General features: G+C 51.9%; 1 protein-coding gene across 5 annotated transcripts; it reads left to right on the top strand.

Moving 5' to 3' along the window:
* Positions 1-8,401: 8,401 nt before the first annotated feature.
* LOC120393188 (zinc finger protein 391-like) lies at positions 8,402-16,178 on the top strand. 5 transcript variants are annotated; one of them, XM_039517768.1, is made up of 4 exons: positions 8,451-8,501; positions 10,461-10,605; positions 13,793-13,869; positions 15,194-16,178. In XM_039517768.1, the coding sequence occupies exon 4, from the start codon at positions 15,344-15,346 to the stop codon at positions 16,007-16,009; it is 666 nt and encodes a 221-aa protein (XP_039373702.1). In that variant the 5' UTR covers positions 8,451-8,501; positions 10,461-10,605; positions 13,793-13,869; positions 15,194-15,343; the 3' UTR covers positions 16,010-16,178. The 5 variants fall into 5 exon arrangements, with proteins under 5 accessions (XP_039373701.1, XP_039373698.1, XP_039373699.1 ...); XM_039517766.1 differs by having other exon boundaries at positions 13,793-13,951; XM_039517767.1 differs by lacking the exon at positions 10,461-10,605 and having other exon boundaries at positions 8,402-8,501; positions 13,796-13,869.
* The last annotated feature ends 1,987 nt before the right edge of the window (positions 16,179-18,165 follow it).

The following is an 18,165-nucleotide window of genomic DNA, read 5'->3' as shown; positions in this document are numbered from 1 at the left end:
CTCCTGCCCCACACCTGGACCCCACACCCAGACCCCCAACACCTCTCCCGCCTAGGGTGACCAGACAGCAAGTGTGAAAAATCGGACAGAACGTGGTGGGTAATAGGCACCTATCCTAGAAAAAGCTCCAAATATCAGGACTGTCCCTATAAAATAGGAACAATCTGGTTACCCTACTCCCGCCCCATTCCCAGACCCCCAACACCCCTCCTCCCTGACACCCAGACCCCCAACACCCCTCCCACCCCCATACAGACCCTCCGATGCCCTCCTGCCTCACACCCAGACCCCAATGCCCCTATCACCCCACATACAGACCCCCATGCTCCTCCCACCCCGAGCTCAGCAGAGACTACCAACACTCCTCCTGCCCCACACCCAGACCCTAACACCCCTCCCACTCTGACCCCGCAGAGACCCCCAATGCTCCTGCCCCACACACAGACCCCAATGCCCCTCCCACCCTGCACACAGACCACCAATGCTCCTCGTGCCCCACACCCGGACTGCTTTGCCCCTCCCAGACCCCAATTTCCCTCCTTCCCAGACCCAGACCCCGTTGCCTCTCCCACTCCAACCCCCTCCACAGACCCTCAATGCCTCTCCTGCCCCCTGAATCCCCAATGCCTCCCCGCCCCATACCCAGCCCCCCATGTAGGGTGACCAGATAGCAAGAGTGAAAAATAGGGACAGAGGGTGGGGGGTAATAAGAGTCTATATATAAGAAAAAGCCCCAAATATTGGGACTGTCCCTATAAAATTGGGATATTTGGTCACCCTACCCCTATGCCTCTCCTGCCCCACACCCAGACCACATCGCCCCTCCCACCCTGACCCCCAGATACAGACCCCCAGCACCCCTCCAGTCCCACTCTCAACCCCACCCAGACCCCCAATGCCTCTCCTGCCCCAACCTCCACACACAGACCCGAACACCCCTTCAGTCCCCCACAGACCCCAAACACCCCTCCCGCCCGATCAACACACACAGTTCCTCAAAGCCCCTCCTGTCCTACCCCACACACAGACCCCAAATGACCCTCCAGTCCTGCAACCTCCACACACAGACACCCCAACACCCCTCCAGGCCTGCCCCACACACAGTCCCCTCCACGCCCCTCAAACCACAGCCTACACCTACCCCATCCACAGTTATACCAATGGCCATGTCTACACTACAAGGCCTTGACTAATATAGGAAGGCCGGTGCAGCTACAGGCAGCATGGACCAATGGAGAGAGCGCTGGTTTGGGATGCAGAACACCTGGTTTCTCTTCCCATCTCTAGGTGACCTTAAGCAAATCGGCGGGGGAAAATGTCACTCTGTGCCTCAGTTTCTCCATCTATGGAATGATAAAAATACTGCCCTCCTTGGTCAATTGTTCGGAGATCTACCCAGGAGCAGCGCAAGATAGTCTGCAGAAGAGGAGAATGAGGGGGGATTTGATAGCTGCTTTCAACTACCTGAAAGGGGGTTCCAGAGAGGATGGATCTAGACTGTTCTCAGTGGTAGCAGATGACAGAACAAGGAGTAATGGTCTCAAGTTGCAGTGGGGGAGGTTTAGGTTTCATATTAGGAAAAACTCTTTCACTAGGAGGATGCTGAAGCACTGGAATGGGTTACCTAGAAGTTGATGAAATCTCCTTCCTTAGAGGTTTTTAAGGTCAGGCTTGACAAAGCCCTGGCTGGGATGATTTAGTTGGGAACTGGTCCTGCTTTGAGCAGGGGGTTGGACTAGATACCTCCTGAGGTCCCTTCCAACCCTGATATTCTATTATAAGAACTGGGGGTTGTGCCTATGTTAGTAAAACCACCCCTTGAGTGAAACAGGCTATATTAGTAAAGCACAGGTTTGCTGGTGTCACTGCATCTACACGAGAGCCTTTTCTGGCACAGGTCTCTCAGTCAGCCATTGTACCCCTCCTGACACAGCCGTGCTGGCAGAAATCTGTAGCGCAACCATAGCCTGTGGCTACATCAGGGATTTTCCTAGTGTTGCCATGTCAGCAGAAAACACCCCCACGTCGGTAAAACATTGACCTGTAATAATACTTGGCTCTTATCTAGCACTTTCCGACACAGGCTTTAATGCATTCAGTCTCACAACAGCCCTGGGAGGTGGGGAAGTGCCGTTAGCCCCATTGTACAGATGGGAAACTGAGGCACGGTGGGTATGTCTACATGGCAAAAAACAACCCGGCAGCAGCCCAGAGCCCAGGGCAACTGATTTTGACTAGTGTGGGGCTACAGTTAACAGTGAGGATGTTCCCACTCAGGCTGGAGCCTGGGGTCTGAACCCAGCAAGGGGGGTGGCCTCAGAGCTTGGATGAGAAAGTCAACGCTGCTAGTTTTAGCCCTGCAACACAAGCCTGAGTTAGTCAACCCAGGCTCTGAGACTTGGTTTTCTTGGGGGGGGAGGGTTTGCTGTGTAGATGCACCCAGAGAGACTAATTCATCTGGGCCACAATAAAACACCCGCAGCTGGGCCAAGACTGCTGGCTGAGGCTTGTGGGGCTGTTAAATTGCAGTTTAGACATTCAGGCTTAGGCCCAGGCTCTGGGACCCACCTCGCCTCGCAGGGGTCTCAGAGCCCGAATAGCTACACTGCAATTTCCCTGCCCCAATTTCTCAGCTGATTGCAGTGTAGATATATCCACAGTCACGCTGGAAGTTTGTGGCATAGCAGGAAATTGAACTCACGCAGGGCCAGCTCCAGGTTTTCTGCTGCCCCAAGCAGCAAAAAAAAACAAACCACCGCAGGGCGATCACGCCACTCCACTCTTCGGCGGCAATTCAGCAGTGGGTCCTTCGCTCCGAGAGGGACTGAGGGACCCGCCGCCAAAGACCCGGATGTGCTGCCCCTATAGTGGCCAGAGGGCCACCCCTTGGTATTGGCCACTCCAAGCACCTGCTTCTTTAGCTGGTGCCTGGAGCCAGCCCTGAACTCATGGCGGTTTTCTAACCACTAATCTCTGCTTCTTTTATTCTTCTGCCTTTAGGCTTGGTCTATGCTAGAAAGGGTTTGGCAATACAGCGATTCCAGCAGAGCTAACCTGGCAACCGCTCCTAGATAAGATGCAGATTCTGCAGAAATAGCTTTGTTCCCTGAACCAAATAAGCTCTGCCAGCAAAAGGGCCTTTTTTTACTAATAAAACTTCATCTCCACTGGGGTTTTCGCTGGCAGGGCTAGAACCAGGAGAATAATCAATTTTTCTGGTTTGAAAAGGGGAAAAAAATAATTTTGGGTCAGACCGAAAGTGAACATTTTTGAGATTTTGGGCAAATTCATTTAAAAAAAAAATCATGTCTGATTGAATTATCGTTTTACTTGACCCGAATCAAAAAGTTTCCTTTTTGGTTTCACCATTTTTCAATGTTTTTGAATTTTTGAAAGATGAAAGTAAAGGCAATTTCAAAGCAAAAAGTTGTTTTGAACTGAAATGTCAGCATGTTTTGGTTAGAAAATGTCAAAACAAAAGGTTTTGATTTTTTCGATTTTTGTTGTATTTATTTTTATTTCTTCTTATTTTATTATTATTCCTTAACAATTGTTTATTTTATTTTAGGTATTTGTTTTAGGTATAATTAATTAGGTATTTATTTGTATTTCTTATAATATTATTAATATTCCTTTATTATTATTAATAACAGTTATTTCTTTTAGTTTAGATATTTGAGGAATTTTTTGATGTTTTGAATAGTGTTTTTAGGGGTTTTTTTCTTTCTGATCATTTTATTATTATTACTTTTGTATTACTTTATTATTAACATTTATTGCAAGTATTTGTTTTAGAGACTTTTAAAGAAATATTTGTAGGAGTTTTTTATTTCTTATTACCATTTTATTGTTATTACTTGATTATTTATTGTAATGCTTAAAAATTATGTATTACAATTGTGATTGGGTATTTGTTTTAGATATTTGGGGGAATTCTTTTAATTTGTGTAGGTATTTATTTTGTATTTCTTATCATTTTATTATTATTCCTTTATTATTTTTTAGTTATGTTATGTTAGGTATGTGTTTTAGGGTGGGTTGTTTTTATTTTTAGGTATTTCTTTTTTAAACGAGCAATTCGGCTACGAATTAGCAAAATGTTCCAGAGTCACTAAATCTGCCTTTTTCGCTGGCAAAAATCTGTCTTGTTTATCTAGGGATCTGATTCGTTTCATGCTCCTCGCCAATATAGCGGTGCTGGCAGAACGCCACAGGGCAGGCCAGGCCTGCAGCACTGGGCATATGCTAGTCCACTGGATGAATAGATTCCAGCCCAATTTACATGTCAGCCATGCCTGGAACAGCTGTGTTTTTTCCCCACCTCTACTGCAATTCTGGAGAGAGGTTGGGCAACTAGGTTGTTCTCCTTGCATCCAATATGTGAATTATTATTTGTTATCTCTACTAATGTAGCTCTGTACATTGTTTATTAGGCTTATTACAGCAGCACCCAAAAGCCCCAGTCATGGCCCAGGCCCCATTGTGTTAGAGGCTGTACGTTATTTATTAGCCGTATTACGGTAGCACCTAGGAGCCAAAGTCAGTGCCCAGAACCCCGTTGTGCAAGGCGCTGTACAAAGAGACAGCTCCTGCCCCCCAAGGAGTTTATAATCCTCGTGTAAGACAAGAGTACAGCTGACTGGAAAAAAAATTGTCTAAACAGTTTTCCATTGGAAAATGCTGTTTTGACACAACCAATTTTTCTTTATTTATACATTTATTTGGTGAAATGGTGACAAGATTTTATTTAAAAAAATGTTTGGGGCGGGGGAACGTTTCCACAACGTGGAACCATCCTGTGTCGACGTTTTGCAAGACCAAAATATTTGATTTTTCTTGCCTCAAAAGCTACCTTTTTGTTCTGAAATTTACTTTATTTTACATAAGAGCCTTTAAAAAAATTTAAAAGGGTCAAAATGCAAAAGAAACATTTTGACAGACCTGATTTTGGGGGGGGGGGATTTAGTTGTGTGCAAAAATTGAAAAATGTGGCTAGTTGTTCCAATCAGGATGATCTTTCTCTCTTTCTGAAAAATTTGAAATGTTTTATGGGATGGCGAATCCATTTTTCAACCAGCTGGAGACAAGAGACGGAGAGAGGCAGACAGATGGGGGAGTTCATGGAAACAACAAGATAATATTGGTCAGTGTGACAAACAGGGTCTCAACACCTCAGCGGCCAAACTCTCGTCAGGTTTTTGAGAGGCTCCATGGCAAAGGAGAGTTTTAGGAGGGATTTGAAAGTGGCTAATGAGGCAGCTTTGTGGCCTCCTCCCAAGGGGCAGGAGCCAAGGATTCTTCCTAAAAATGGGGGGAGGGGCATGAAGCCCCTCCTCTTCCCTCGATGCCCTGCCCCCCCAGCCACACCAGAAGCTGGAGCCATGGAGCAGGGAGCCCGGCCCCTCCGCCTGCTCCCCGGACCCCCCACCCAAGGCAGGGCCATGGCTTCCCACAGCTCCTGACCCAGCTCTGGATTTTGGCCTGGCTGGGGGGCGGGGCCTTGTAAGAGTCACCCGGGTTGGGACACAGGCTGGGGGCTGCTCTCGCTCTCCCCCCCCCCCCCCCGGCAGGTGGAGGGTCTGCAGTTCCCCACAGCTGCTTGGGCTCCCCAGGCTGCTCTTCTCTGGGCTAGGCTCCAACTTCCAGCCTGGCGGGGGGCAGAGCCTCTGGGAGAAGAGGAGAGGCAGGGGGCTGGGGCTGTGGTGAAAAGTGGGAGGGTCATGGCCCATTGGACCCCACCCCTGTTCCGGTGCCCCTGCCAAGGGGCAAGATGGGAGAAAGCAGGAGGGCACTTGTTCAAAAGTTTGACACCATAAAGCTTCTATCACTGTGTCTTCCAAACCTTTCATCGTTCTTCTGGCTCCTTGTTGACCCCTCTCCAATTTATCCACGTCCTTCCTGAACGGTGGGCCCCAGAACTGGACCCAGGATTCCAGCAGTGGTCACCCCAGTGCCAAATCTAGAGGGAAAAGAACCTCTTGGCTCTACTGAAATCTCCCCTGTTGGTGCATCCTAGGATTGCATTAGCCCTTTTGGCCGCAGCGTCGCACTGGGAGCTCATCGTCAACCGATTATCCACCCCCACATCTTTCTCAGAGTCACTGCTTCCCAGGATAGAGTCCTGCCCCACTTAGGGATCTGGGGCAAAAATCAGTACTTGGGCCTACTAGTGAAGGCAGGGGGCTGGACTTGATGACCTTTCAGGGTCCCTTCCAGCTCTGTGAGATAGGTATAGCTCCATATAGTGCTGGCTTGTGTCCACCTCCCCAAGCAACAGGGATGCCCGGGGGGAGGGGGGGCAAGTGGAGCAAGAGTTTTTCGGGGCCCCTGGAGCAGGGTCCTTCACTTGCTCCAGGGGCCCTGGAAAACTCTCACGGGGCCTGGGCCCCCGGAGCTGCTTCCGCTCCGGGTCTTCGGCGGCAATTTGGCGGGGGGGGGGGGTCCTTCCACTCCAGGACCCGCTGCTGAAGCACCCCAAAGACCCGCAGCGGGGGGTCCTTCCGCCTCGGGACCTGACGCCAAAGTGCCAGGTCTTTGGCAGCAATTCGGCGGCGGGGGCCCCCTGAATCCTCTGGGCGGCCCTGCCAAGCAATCCACATTGCTGGGTGTCAGTGACCTGTCCTTTCCATTGACCTGAAATACTGCATGCAGTGCTGGGTGCCCCATCGCAGAAAAGAGTCAGAAGAGGTGAAAAGAAGAGCAATTAAAAAATTTGGAGGGATGGAGCAGCTTCCGCACAAGGAGAGATTAAAAAGACGGGGGCTGTTCAGCTTGGAAAAGAGATGACTAAGTGGGGGACACAATGGAGGTCAAGTATCAGAGGGGTAGCCGTGTTAGTCTGGTTCTGTAAAAGCAGCAAAGAATCCTGTGGCACCTTATAGACTAACAGATGTTTGGGAGCATGAGCTTTCGTGGGTGAATACCCACTTCATCGGATGCAAGAGGTCTATAAAATCATGACTGGTGTGGAGAAAGGGGCTAGGGAAGTGTTATTTACCCCCTTCATGTGACACAAGATTAAATTAATAGCAGGTTTTAAACAAACGTAAGGAAATATTCACACAACAGACAGTCAACCTGTGAAACTCATTGTCACATGATGTTGTGAAGGCCAAAAGTTGGGTTAAAAAAAGAATTAGATAGGTTCATGGAGGACAGGTCCAAGAGTGGCTAGCAGTCAAGATGGCCAGGCTCCAGGTGTCCCTAAACCTCCAACTGCCAAAAGCTGGGACTAGATGGCAGGGCCATGGGTCATTTGCATTTGCTCTGGTCTGTTCATTCCCTCTGAAGCATCTAGAACTGGCCACCGTCAAAGACAAGATATGGGGCTAGGTGGGCCATTGGTTTGACCCAGTATGGCCACTCATTCCTATATACTTATCTTGAAACCCTGCAAGTGTGCCAGTCGTGTAGAGGCATCAGGACAGATTCCACTTCTTGCGACTCCCACACCACAACCCCCAAATCTCTTTTCCCAGTCACGGCTTCCCAGGAGAGAGCATTTCTAAGTATGGTCAACACTCTTTGTTCCTAAATGGAGACATTTACATTTAGCCACATTAAAGCACCTCTTGTTTGCTTGCACCCAGTTTATCCAATTGCTGTGAGTCAGTGACCTGTCCTTTGCGTTATTTACCACTCCCCCGATTCTTGTGTCATCTGCAGACGTTATCCAGGATGATTTTATGTCTTCGCCCAGGTCACTGACGAACGTGTTTCACAGCACAGGGCCGAGAACGGATCCCTGCGGGACCCCGCTCACTGGAAATGCAGCCTCTTGATTCCCTGCTTACAGTTACATTTTGAGGCCTATCAGCTGTGTTTTAATTCATTCAACGTGGGTCATGTTCATTTTATAGCGTTCTAGATTGTTTATGCAGAATGCCGTGCGGGGACCAAGCCAAACGCCTTGCCGAAGTCTACGTCTGTTACGTCACGGTTATCCCCCAAACCCGTAATCTCATCAAACAAAGAGATCAAGTTCGTCTCTCTCCCAGAGGCAGATTATGGGGGACGCGTTTCTAGTTTTCGGTTTCAAACGGCGTATTGTTTCGAAATTTTTATTTTTAAATGTTTGAAAATGCTCAAGAGCGAAACGACTTGACCTCACAGGAAGTCAAAAGGAAAAATGAATTTTTTTCCTCCTGACCTTTTGAGTCACTAAAAATTTCAGATATTTTTAAATTGAAATATTCTCCCCCCCCCCAATCTCCCCCCACTTTGGGGAATCAGCCAGGGACCGGAAGCTCCATGCTGGGCCCAGCTCTGCTCGGCCCCCAGGGGGATCCCGGCGCTGACCTTGGGCGCTTCCAGGGGCGCCCTGCGGAACCCAGGCGTCTGGGGGCTGGGGCGATGTCTGCCAGCCGTCTGGCGGGGGAAGGGTTAACAACCATCGAGCTGGCAGGCCGCTGCCGTGCAGAGCGGAGCCGGGGCTGGGGGAGGAGAGACCGAGAGATGGGCCCGGGCACCTTCCTGCGCTCAGCCCAGCGTGTGCACCGGCGGTGAGAGCGGGCGGGGGCGGCTGGGCTGCAGCTGGGGGGGATGGGGGAGTCTGGGGGCTACAGCAGCTGGTGCGGGGGCAGGGAGCTGGGGGTGACAGTTGCAGATGGGGGCAGGGAGCTGGAATTTGCAGGATGGGGGCAGGGAGCTGGGATTTGCAGGATGGGGGTGAGAGCTGCAGCTGGGGAGGATGGGGGGCAGGGAGCTGGGATTTGCAGAATGCGGGGTGAGCGTTGCAGCTGGGGAGGATGGGGGGCAGGGAACTGGGATTTGCAGAATGTGGGGGTGAGAGCTGCAGCTGGGGAGGATGGGGGGCAGGGAGCTGGGATTTGCAGAATGTGGGGTGAGAGCTGCAGCTGGGGAGGATGGGGGCAGGAGCTGGGATTTGCAGGATGGGGTGAGAGCTGCAGCTGGGGAGGATGGGGGCAGGGAATTTGCAGAATGGGGGGTGAGAGCTGCAGCTGGGGAGGATGGGGGCAGGAGCTGGGATTTGCAGGATGGGGGGGTGAGAGCTGCAGCTGGGGAGGATGGGGGGCAGGGAGCGGGGATTTGCAGAATGTGGGGGTGAGAGCTGCAGCTGGGGAGGATGGGGGGCAGGGAGCTGGGATTTGCAGGATGGGGGGGTGAGTTGCAGCTGGGGAGGATGGGGGGCAGGGAGCTGGGATTTGCAGAATGTGGGGGGTGAGAGCTGCAGCTGGGGAGGATGGGGGGCAGGGAGCTGGGATTTGCAGGATGGGGGGGTGAGAGCTGCAGTTGGGGAGGATGGGGGGCAGGGAGCTGGGATTTGCAGGATGGGGGGTGAGAGCTGCAGCTGGGGAGGAGGGGGGGCAGGGAGCTGGGATTTCAGGATGGGGGGTGGGAGCTGGGAGGATGGGGGCAGGGAGCTGGGTGCTGCAGCTGGGGAGGGGCTGGGGTGAGAGCTGCAGCTGGGAAGGATGTGGGGCTGGGAGCTAAGTATGGGGGAAGAGGGGCTGCAGGGAGGGGCACTGAGGGGCTGGGATCTGGGGGAGACGGAGGTGGGAGCTGGTGGTGGGGAGGCTGGGATCTGGGGATGGGAAAAGGGGCTGCAGGGAGGGGGCTGGAACTGGGGAGGGGAGGAGGGAGCCGGGTTTGGGAACTGGAGATGGTGCGGGGCTGGGATCTGGGGGTGGGCAGGAGAGGAGGATGGGGGAAAGGAGTCTGAGGGTGGAGGTGGGAGGGGCCTGGGGCCCGCCGGCAGCTCTCAAAGCTCTTTACTGAGGAGCTCAGTATCATTATCCCCATTTTACAGATGGGGAAACTGACACACAGAGTGGGACTGTGACTGGACCCGGTCACCCAGTAGACCAGTAGCAAAGAACCCAAAGCTCTCCTGAGTTCCAGCCCAGTGCTCTATCCATTAGCTCCCGCCGCTCCCCCAAACAAGCGAAACACACAAATGGGAGCTGAGATTTTTTTTTTAAAGTGTTTAAAATAAACTAATGAAAGCCGAGCTTCTCTCATAGTCTCCAGCAGAGCTAGGGAAGTGGTATTGCCGTTATACAAGGCACTGGTGAGTCCTCAGCTGGAATTCTGTGCGCGGTTCTGGTCTCCCACAGAAAGATGAATTCAAGCTGGAACAGATGCAGAGAAGGGCAACTGCTAGGATGATCCAAGGAATGGAAAACGCACCTTATAGGAGGAGATTTTATGAGCTTGGCTTGTTTAGCCTGGCCAAACGCAGGCTGAGGGGAGAACTGATCGCTCTCTATAAATACATCAGAGGGATAAACACCAGGGAGGGAGAGGAGTTATTTAAATCAAGCACCAATGTGGGCGCAAGAACAAAGGGATGTAAACTGGCCATGACGAGGTTTAGGCTTGTAATTAGATGAAGGTTTCTAGCCATCAGAGGAGGGAAGTTCTGGAACAACCTTCCAAGGGGGGAACAGTGGGGGCAAAAAACCAGACTGGCTTCAAGACTGAACTTGATAAGTTTATAGAGGGGTCGTATCATGGGACTGCCTACAATGGCATGTAGCTGATCTGTGACTGCTAGTAGCAAATATCGCCAACGGCCGATGATGGAGCGCTAGATGGGTCGGGCTCTGACTTACTACAGAGAATTCTTTCCCAGGTGTCTGGCTGGTGAGTCTTGCCCACATGCTCAAGGTCTAACTGATCGGTGTATTTGGGGTCAGGAAGGAAGTTTCCCCAGGGTCAGATTGGCAAAGACCCTGGGGGGGGGTTCACCTTCCTCTGCAGCATGGGGCACGGGTCACTTGCAGGTTTAAATTAGTGTAAATTGTGGCGTCTCTGTAACGTGAAGTCTTTAAATCATGATCTGAGGACTTCAGTAACTCAGCGAGAAGTTACGGGTCTGTTCCAGGAGTGGGTGGGTGAGGTTCTGTGGCCTGCAATGTGCAGGAGGTCAGACAGGAATGATCACGAGGGTCCTTTCTGGCCTTAACATCTGTGAGACGCTGGGAGCTGTCAAACTAAGATGCTATTTTTTTTTATGGGATTAAAAGTTTGGTTGATAAAGGTAATAGTGTTGACGTAATAGACTTAGACTTCTGCAAAGTGTTTGACTTGATGCTGCAGGACATTTTGATTAAAAAACTAGAACAATATAAATTTCATGTGGCCCACATTAAATGGATTAAAAACTGGCTAACTGATAGGTCTCAAAAATGTAACTGTAAATGGAGAATCATCATTTGGGAGGGATGCGTGTCCAGGGGGTCCCGCAGGGATCGGTTCTCGGCCCTACGCTATTTAAGATCTTTATCAATGGCGTGGAAGAAAACATTAAATCATCACGGATGAAGTTTGCAGATGACCCCAAAATTGCAGGAGTGGTAAATAATGAAGAGGACGGGTCACTGACAGTGTTCCCTCTAATTTTTCCCACCCCTGTGTGGAATGAATTTTGTTATGTGCACCAATAGGGAAGTGATGGGTGACACATCACCTTCATATTGGCGCACATAACAAAATTCATGTGGCGGGGGTGGGGCTGAGGCGTTCGGCATGTGGGAGGGGGCTCTGGGCTGGGGCAGAGGGTTGGGGTGCAGGAGGGAGAAGGGCTCTGGCTGGGGATACGGGCTCTGGGGTGGGGATGAAGGTTTTGGGGTGCAGGAGGGGGCTCTGGGATGGGGGGTGAGGCCAAGGAGTTCAGATTGTGGGAGGGGGCTCTGGGCTGGGGCAGGGATTTGGGGTGTGGGAGGCGGAGGGGATGATGGCTCTGGCTGGGGGTGCAGGCTCTGGGGTGGGGCCAGGGCTTTGGGGTGCAGGCTGCCCCAGGGCTAAGGCAGGAAGAAAGAACTGCCCCCAGATCTCTCTCCCTGCAGCAACATCTGGGCGGGGCGGGAGAGACGCCTCTCCCTGCGCGGCAGGTCTGGGCTGGGGCTGGGTTGGGGCCGGGGGAGAGGGAACTTAGGCCACTGATATAGAGCAATCTGGATGGCTTGGTAAACTGGGCTCAAGCAAACAATATGCATTTTAGAACAGCTAAATTCTGTCTAGGAACACAGAATGCAGGCCATACTTACAGGGTAGGGGACTCTACCCTGGGGAGCAGGGACTCTGAACAAGATTTGGGGGTTGTGGTGGTTAATCAGCTGAACATGCGCTCCCAGTGCGATGCTGTGGCCAAAAGAGCTAATGTGATCCTGGTCAACGGGGGAATCTCAGAGGTTATTTCACCGCTGTATTTGGCGCAGGTGGGACCGCTGCTGGGATCCTGTGTCCAGTTCTGGAGCCTACAGTGAAGAAGGATGTTGACAAATTGGAGAGGGGTCAGAGAAGAGCCACAAGAATGATTGAAGGATGAGAAAACCTGCCTCATCATGATAGACTCAAAGAACTCAATCTATTTAGCTTAACAAAGTGAAGATTAAGGGGTGACTTCATCCCACTCTATAAGTACCTAGAGGGGGAACAAATATTTAAGGATGAGCTCTTCAGTCTAGCAGAGAAAGGTCTAATGTGACCCAATGGCTGGGAGTTGAAGCTACACAAATTCAGACTGTAAATAACATGCAAAATTTTAACAGCGATGGAAATTGGAACGACTTACTGAGGGGTCCTGGTGGATTTTCCATCACACTGACCATTTTTAAATCAAGAGCGGATGTTTTCCTAAAAGCTCTGCTCTAGTTCAAAGAGGAATTAATTCAGGGAAGTGCTATGGGCTGTCCAAGCTAGAGCTGGGCAGAAGTTTTAGCACAAAACCTTTCTTCCAGAAAAAAAAAGTCAACTCACTGATACATTTTGCAAATTAGCTCGGATCCCCCAAATTGTTCATTTTGGGGGAAATTAAAACCTTAAAAAAAATCCAGAGAAAATCAAAGCATTTACAGTTGTTTTGGTTCAAAGTGGCTTTTTGTCTAAAAATTTCCTTCCCTTTTAGTGTTTCTTAATTCAAAATGATTTTTAAAGGGTCAAAATCGTCTCCTCTGACTCAAAGATTCATAGAATAGTAGGCCTGGAAGGGACCTCGAGAGATCATCTAGTCCAGACCCCTGCACTCATGGCAGGACTAAGTATTATCTAGACCATCCCTGACAGGTGTTTGTCTAATCTGCTCTTAAAAATCCCCAGTGATGGAGATTCCACAACCTCCCTGCGCAATTTATTCCAGTGCTTAACCACCCTGACAGTTAGGAAGTTTTTCCTAATGTCCAACTTAACCCTCCCTTGCTGCAGTTTAAGCCCATTGCTTCTTGTCCTACCATCAGAAGCTAAGAAGAACAATTTTTCTCCCTCCTCCTTGTAACATCCTTTTATGTTCTTGAAAACTGTTACCATGTCCCCTCTCAGTCTTCTCTTTTCCAGACAACAAACCCAATTTTTTCAGTCTTCCCTCACAGATCATGTTTTCTAAACCTGAATCATTTTTGTTGCTTTTCTCTGGACTTTCTCCAATTTGTCCTCATCTCTCCTGAAATGTGATGCCCAGAACTGGACACAATACTCCAGTGGAGGTCTAATCAGTGCGGAGTAGAGCGGAAGAATGACTTCTCGTGTCTTGCTCACAACACTCCTGCTAATACAACACCACTCCTGCTAATAATACGACTCGACGCGGAACTTTTTGTCCAACTTTACAATTTTGAAAACTTTCATTTTTGCTCTGACCAGAAACTCTCTTTTTTTCCCACCCAACTTTTCAAAATTGCCAGTTAATCAAAAACTCCATTATTTGCCCCTGTTCTAGTCCCGTCTCATCCCCAAATAGTTCTAGATTGGCTGGATCCCTGAAGCAGAGAGCGTAGAACCGTCCCAGGAGCTGTCACGGAACACCTGAGCTTACCCTGATGCTTTCTCTCAGTAGGGTTTTCTATTGAGCTCCTGGGGATGCGACCACAGTCGGACCAGGAGGAAAGGACAACACCGGAGAGGAATCAGGTGAGCAGGAAGTTAGACCAGCTGTGAACCCTGCAGGGCGGCACGGGAGTCCCAGCAAAGCCGCCCAGAGCCTCTCTAGCAGGTAACTAGAGTTTGGTGACATTTTTTGAGTGGAATGTTTTTTTCAGCAAAAACTGCAGATTCGGTGAGGCCAAAAACGCTTCCCGAATTCATGTCCGATTCACCAAATTGTTGGTCGCGGCGGAGAATAAACAACAAAAATTCCCCAAAAGTCCAGAGTTTCCTTATGACATTTTCTGTATGAATTGCCGGCTGAAATGACTTTCCGGTTAGGATCTGCCTTCGATTTTATTTTTAAAAGGCAAATGCATTTTTTTTTAAATCTTTAAATCAACTCAAAATGTTTTGGGTTGACTGAAAGATTTTACTTGACCCAAAACAATTATTGTTTCGACTTTAAGATTCACCAGCATTTAAAAAAAAAATCAACCCCAAAATGATGTGTTTTTCCTGTTTTTTTGGCACTGCCAGTCAACCGAAGAGTCGCCTATTCACACAGCTGATTGTCATGGTGGGAATGTGGGGGGTGCTGGTTCCCGTGCTGTCACCCACCCAAGTAATCCTCCCCCATGGAGATCCATGTCTTACCAACCCCCACTGCCGCTTTCCCTGGAGGCGCTGATGCCGAAGCAGGCCTGGGCCCCTCCACTAGAGGAAGGCTGGGGGTGTCTCCTTCAGAGCCCCATTGCTGTCTTGGGGGCCTGCCTCTCAGTTTCACCAATGGCAGCGCCATGGGGCCTGGGCATAAATGAGAATCAGTGTCAACAGCCTGGGTGAGGACGGTCAAGCCTAGTGGTCGGAGCTGGAGTCAGGAACCCCGGGTCAAGCCCAGTACTGGAGACAGATACAGAAAAATCAGGCAAGGAGCAGGCCAGGAAGAAGGCTGGGAGGCGAGGCTGGGCCAGGAGCAGTCATAGTGGTAGGCATAAGCGTTAAACTGCCTCCCCTTCAGCCAGTCAGGCTGGCCAGCCACCGAGTAGTTCTGCTGGCACTCAGATGTACTCATGAGTCAGTACTCATGATTCCAGGCTCAGCTGCTGGGCCTTGGTTCTATATTAATAATAATGCCCAGTGCTTTCCATCCATAGAATTCAAAGCCCTTGACGATGAAGCTCGGTAGTGTAATCCCCATTTTACACCTGGGAAAACTGAGGCGTGGAGTGGGTTGGTCGCCCAGGAGGCCAGAGCCGGGAATAGAAGCCAGGTGCCCTGAGTCCTGGTGCTCTATCCGCTAGGCCGCGCTGCCTCTCCCCAGAAATGGGGCAGCAGGAGCAACTCACGGCTGGATTCTCTGTCCTCACAGGGAGCAGAGAAGAAGGAAGGGGGATCCCCGAAGCTGCCTGGGAGGAGCCAAAGGGAACAGTCCTAGTAGCGAAGCCGGGTTGCAGGCAGGCTCGTTGGATTGGCTACGCACATAACCCCAGGCTGCTGGAGCACCCTGCTGGCCGCACTCATGGGTGAGAAGGCCAACACGTGCCCGTACTGCGGGAAGGGCTTCCGGCGCAGCTCCCACCTGACCCGGCACCTGGGAACCCACTCAGGCGGGGAGCAGCGCCCCTATGCCTGCAGCCACCGTGGCAAGGGCCCAGCCCTGACTCCGCCGCCGGCGGGCGAGCGCCCCTACTCCTGCACCCACTGCGGGAAAGCCTTTGGGCGCAGCGCCCACCTGGCCCGGCACCAGGAGACCCACTCTGGCGAACGCCCCTACAAGTGCACCTACTGCGGGAAAGCCTTCGGGCGCAACGCCCACCTGACCCGGCACCACGGCACCCACACCGGCGAGCGCCCCTACCAGTGTGGTATCTGTGGCAGGGCCTTCACCCGCGACGCCCACCTGACCCGGCACCAGCTCGTCCACACTGGCGAGAAGCCCTTCCAGTGCGGTGTCTGCGGCAAAGCCTTCACCCGCAGCGCCCACCTGGCCCGGCACCAGGGCACCCACACGGGCGAGAAGCCTTTTGAGTGCGGGGTCTGCGGCAAAACCTTCACCCGCGACGCCCACCTGGCCCGGCACCGGGCCACTCACAGCGGCGAGCGTCCCTACAAGTGTGCCAACTGCGGGAAGGGCTTCGGAGCCACCTCCCACCTCCTCCGCCACCAGAGGACCCACCAGGAGTAGCTGCCCCGGCGTGGAATGCGGGAACCAAGGGGCAGTGGTCCCCACACCCCCAGCGCTTGCTTCCATCATGGGAGGAGAGGGCATGGGAATCAGGGGGCACCAGTTCCCGCGTTGCCACCCACTGGGGCGTCCCTCCCACATGGGGAACTGAGGAGGTGCCAGCTGTCATGCCCACTCCTGCTGGGGCACTCCTCACCCACAGGGGGCGTGGGGCTCAAGGGGGTGCCAGCTCCTAGGCCACTTCTGCCCAGGCTGTGCCTTCCTCGGGGGAGGGCATGGGAACCAAGGGGGCACCAGTTCCCGCGCTGCCACCGTCTGCAGCGCTCCTGCCCTGGAGGGAGAGCTGGTGCCCCCGCTGGCACACACTGACATGCTCCTACCCCCCGGGCTGGGCGTGGGAATCGAGGGGGGCGGCGTTCCCCGTGCCCACATCCATGCGGCTGCAACGACCGGACAGGAGGATCTGGCCCAGAGTTGGGCTCCTGGCATCCTTGGGGCATGGAAGATAACCCGGGCTGCCTGGGGAGCGCACGGAGTCACCGGCCCCGGGGCCAGTCTGCCCCGTGAAGGGACGACGATCCAGCCGTATCTAAAACCTCGTCCAGACAGAGATTGACTGGAACGGCAGCCCCAGGTGGGCGCTCTATTCCAAGGGAAAAGGAACTCTATCCCGGGATAATGGCTCTGCCCCCAAAGGGACACCCCTGCCCAGCCCCAGTGGCAGGCCCAGATGCCTTCTGCTCTGCCAGGCCGGTCACAGGCGGTAGTCCCTTCAGCCCTTGCCAGCGGTGGCCTCATCCCTTCCCAGCAGGGCGGGCCGGCCCTAGGGCACTGGCCCTCAAGGGAGCACGGAGTCTAGAATAGCTCTGTTAGACGGCACTAGCCAGTGTGGAGTAGTTAGTCTGGAGCAGCCAGTCCGGGCCGCTTCCTTCAGTGTAGACATGGTGTGAGAGCGCACAGCGTACCAAGACAGGAGTGTGGGGGGTGAGAAACCTCTTCTTGTGTGTGTGTGTGTGTGAGAGAGAGAGAGAGAAAAACCATGTGTGTGTGAGACACCTCCTTGTGTCCCCCTTTGTGTGTGAGAAACCTTCTCGTGTGCACGTGTTTGTGTGAGAAACCTTCTTGTGTGTCCCTGTGTGTGTGAGAAACTTCCTCGTGTGCATGTGTTTGTGTGAGAAACCTTCTTGTGTGTCCTTGTGTGTGTGTGAGAAACCTCGTGTGCATGTGTTTGTGTGAGAAACCTTCTTGTGTGTCCGTGTGTGAGAGAGAAACCTCCTTGCATGTCCATGTGTATGTGAAACCTCATGTGGATGTCCATCCATCCATGTGTGTGAAATGTCATGTGTGAAACTTCCTCCCACGTGTCCATGTGAGTGTGTGTGTGAGAAACCTCCTTATGTGTGTCTATCCATGTGTGTGTGTGTGGAACTCTGCCAGAGGATGTTGTGAAGGCCAAGACTATAACAGGGTTAAAAAAAGAACTAGATAAGTTCATGGAGGACAGGTCCTTCAATGGCTATTAGACAGGATAGGGAGGGATGGTGTCCCTAGCCTCTGTTTGCCGGAAGCCGGGGATGAGCGACAGGGGACGGATCACTTGATGTTCTGTTCATTCCCTTTGGGGCTCCTGGCACTGGCCACTGTTGGCAGACAGGACACTGGGCTAGATGGACCTTTGGTCTGACCCAGTCTGGTCGTTCTTGTGTGTGTGAAACTTCCTGCGGGTTTCACACACACCCTGCAGGTGTGGGGGTGCGAAGCCTCCATGTGTGTGCATGTGTATGTAAAGCTTTCTCTTGTGTGTGTGAAACTTCTTCCTATGTGCATGTGTCTTTATGAAACCTTGTGTGTGCGTGAAACCTCCTGTGTGTGTATCTGAAACTTCCTCATGTGTGTGAATCCTGTATTTGTGTGTGTGTGTATGTGAGAGAGAGAGAGAGAGAGAAATAGGGTTGCCAGTTTTGGCTGGACATATTCCTGGAGATTTTATCACATGACATAATCTTTAATTAAAGATTGATCTTTAATTTCTGGAGACTCCAGGACAGTCCTGGAGAGTTGGCAGTGTGTGTGTGTGTGTGTGAGAGAGAGAGAGAGAAACCTGTGTGTAAAAGCAGCAGAGAGTCCTGTGGCACCTAATAGACTAACAGACGTTT

This window comes from Mauremys reevesii, unplaced genomic scaffold (assembly GCF_016161935.1).
Source record: "Mauremys reevesii isolate NIE-2019 unplaced genomic scaffold, ASM1616193v1 Contig16, whole genome shotgun sequence".
NCBI lineage: Eukaryota > Metazoa > Chordata > Testudines > Geoemydidae > Mauremys > Mauremys reevesii.
The sequence above is the reverse complement of the archived record's forward strand: the minus strand, read 5'-3'. Positions and strand labels throughout refer to the sequence as shown.

Coding starts and splice junctions, on each gene's coding strand:
- LOC120393188 (XM_039517767.1), top strand. CDS start 15,344: ATGGGTGAGAAGGCCAACACGTGCCCGTACTGCGGGAAGGGCTTCCGG.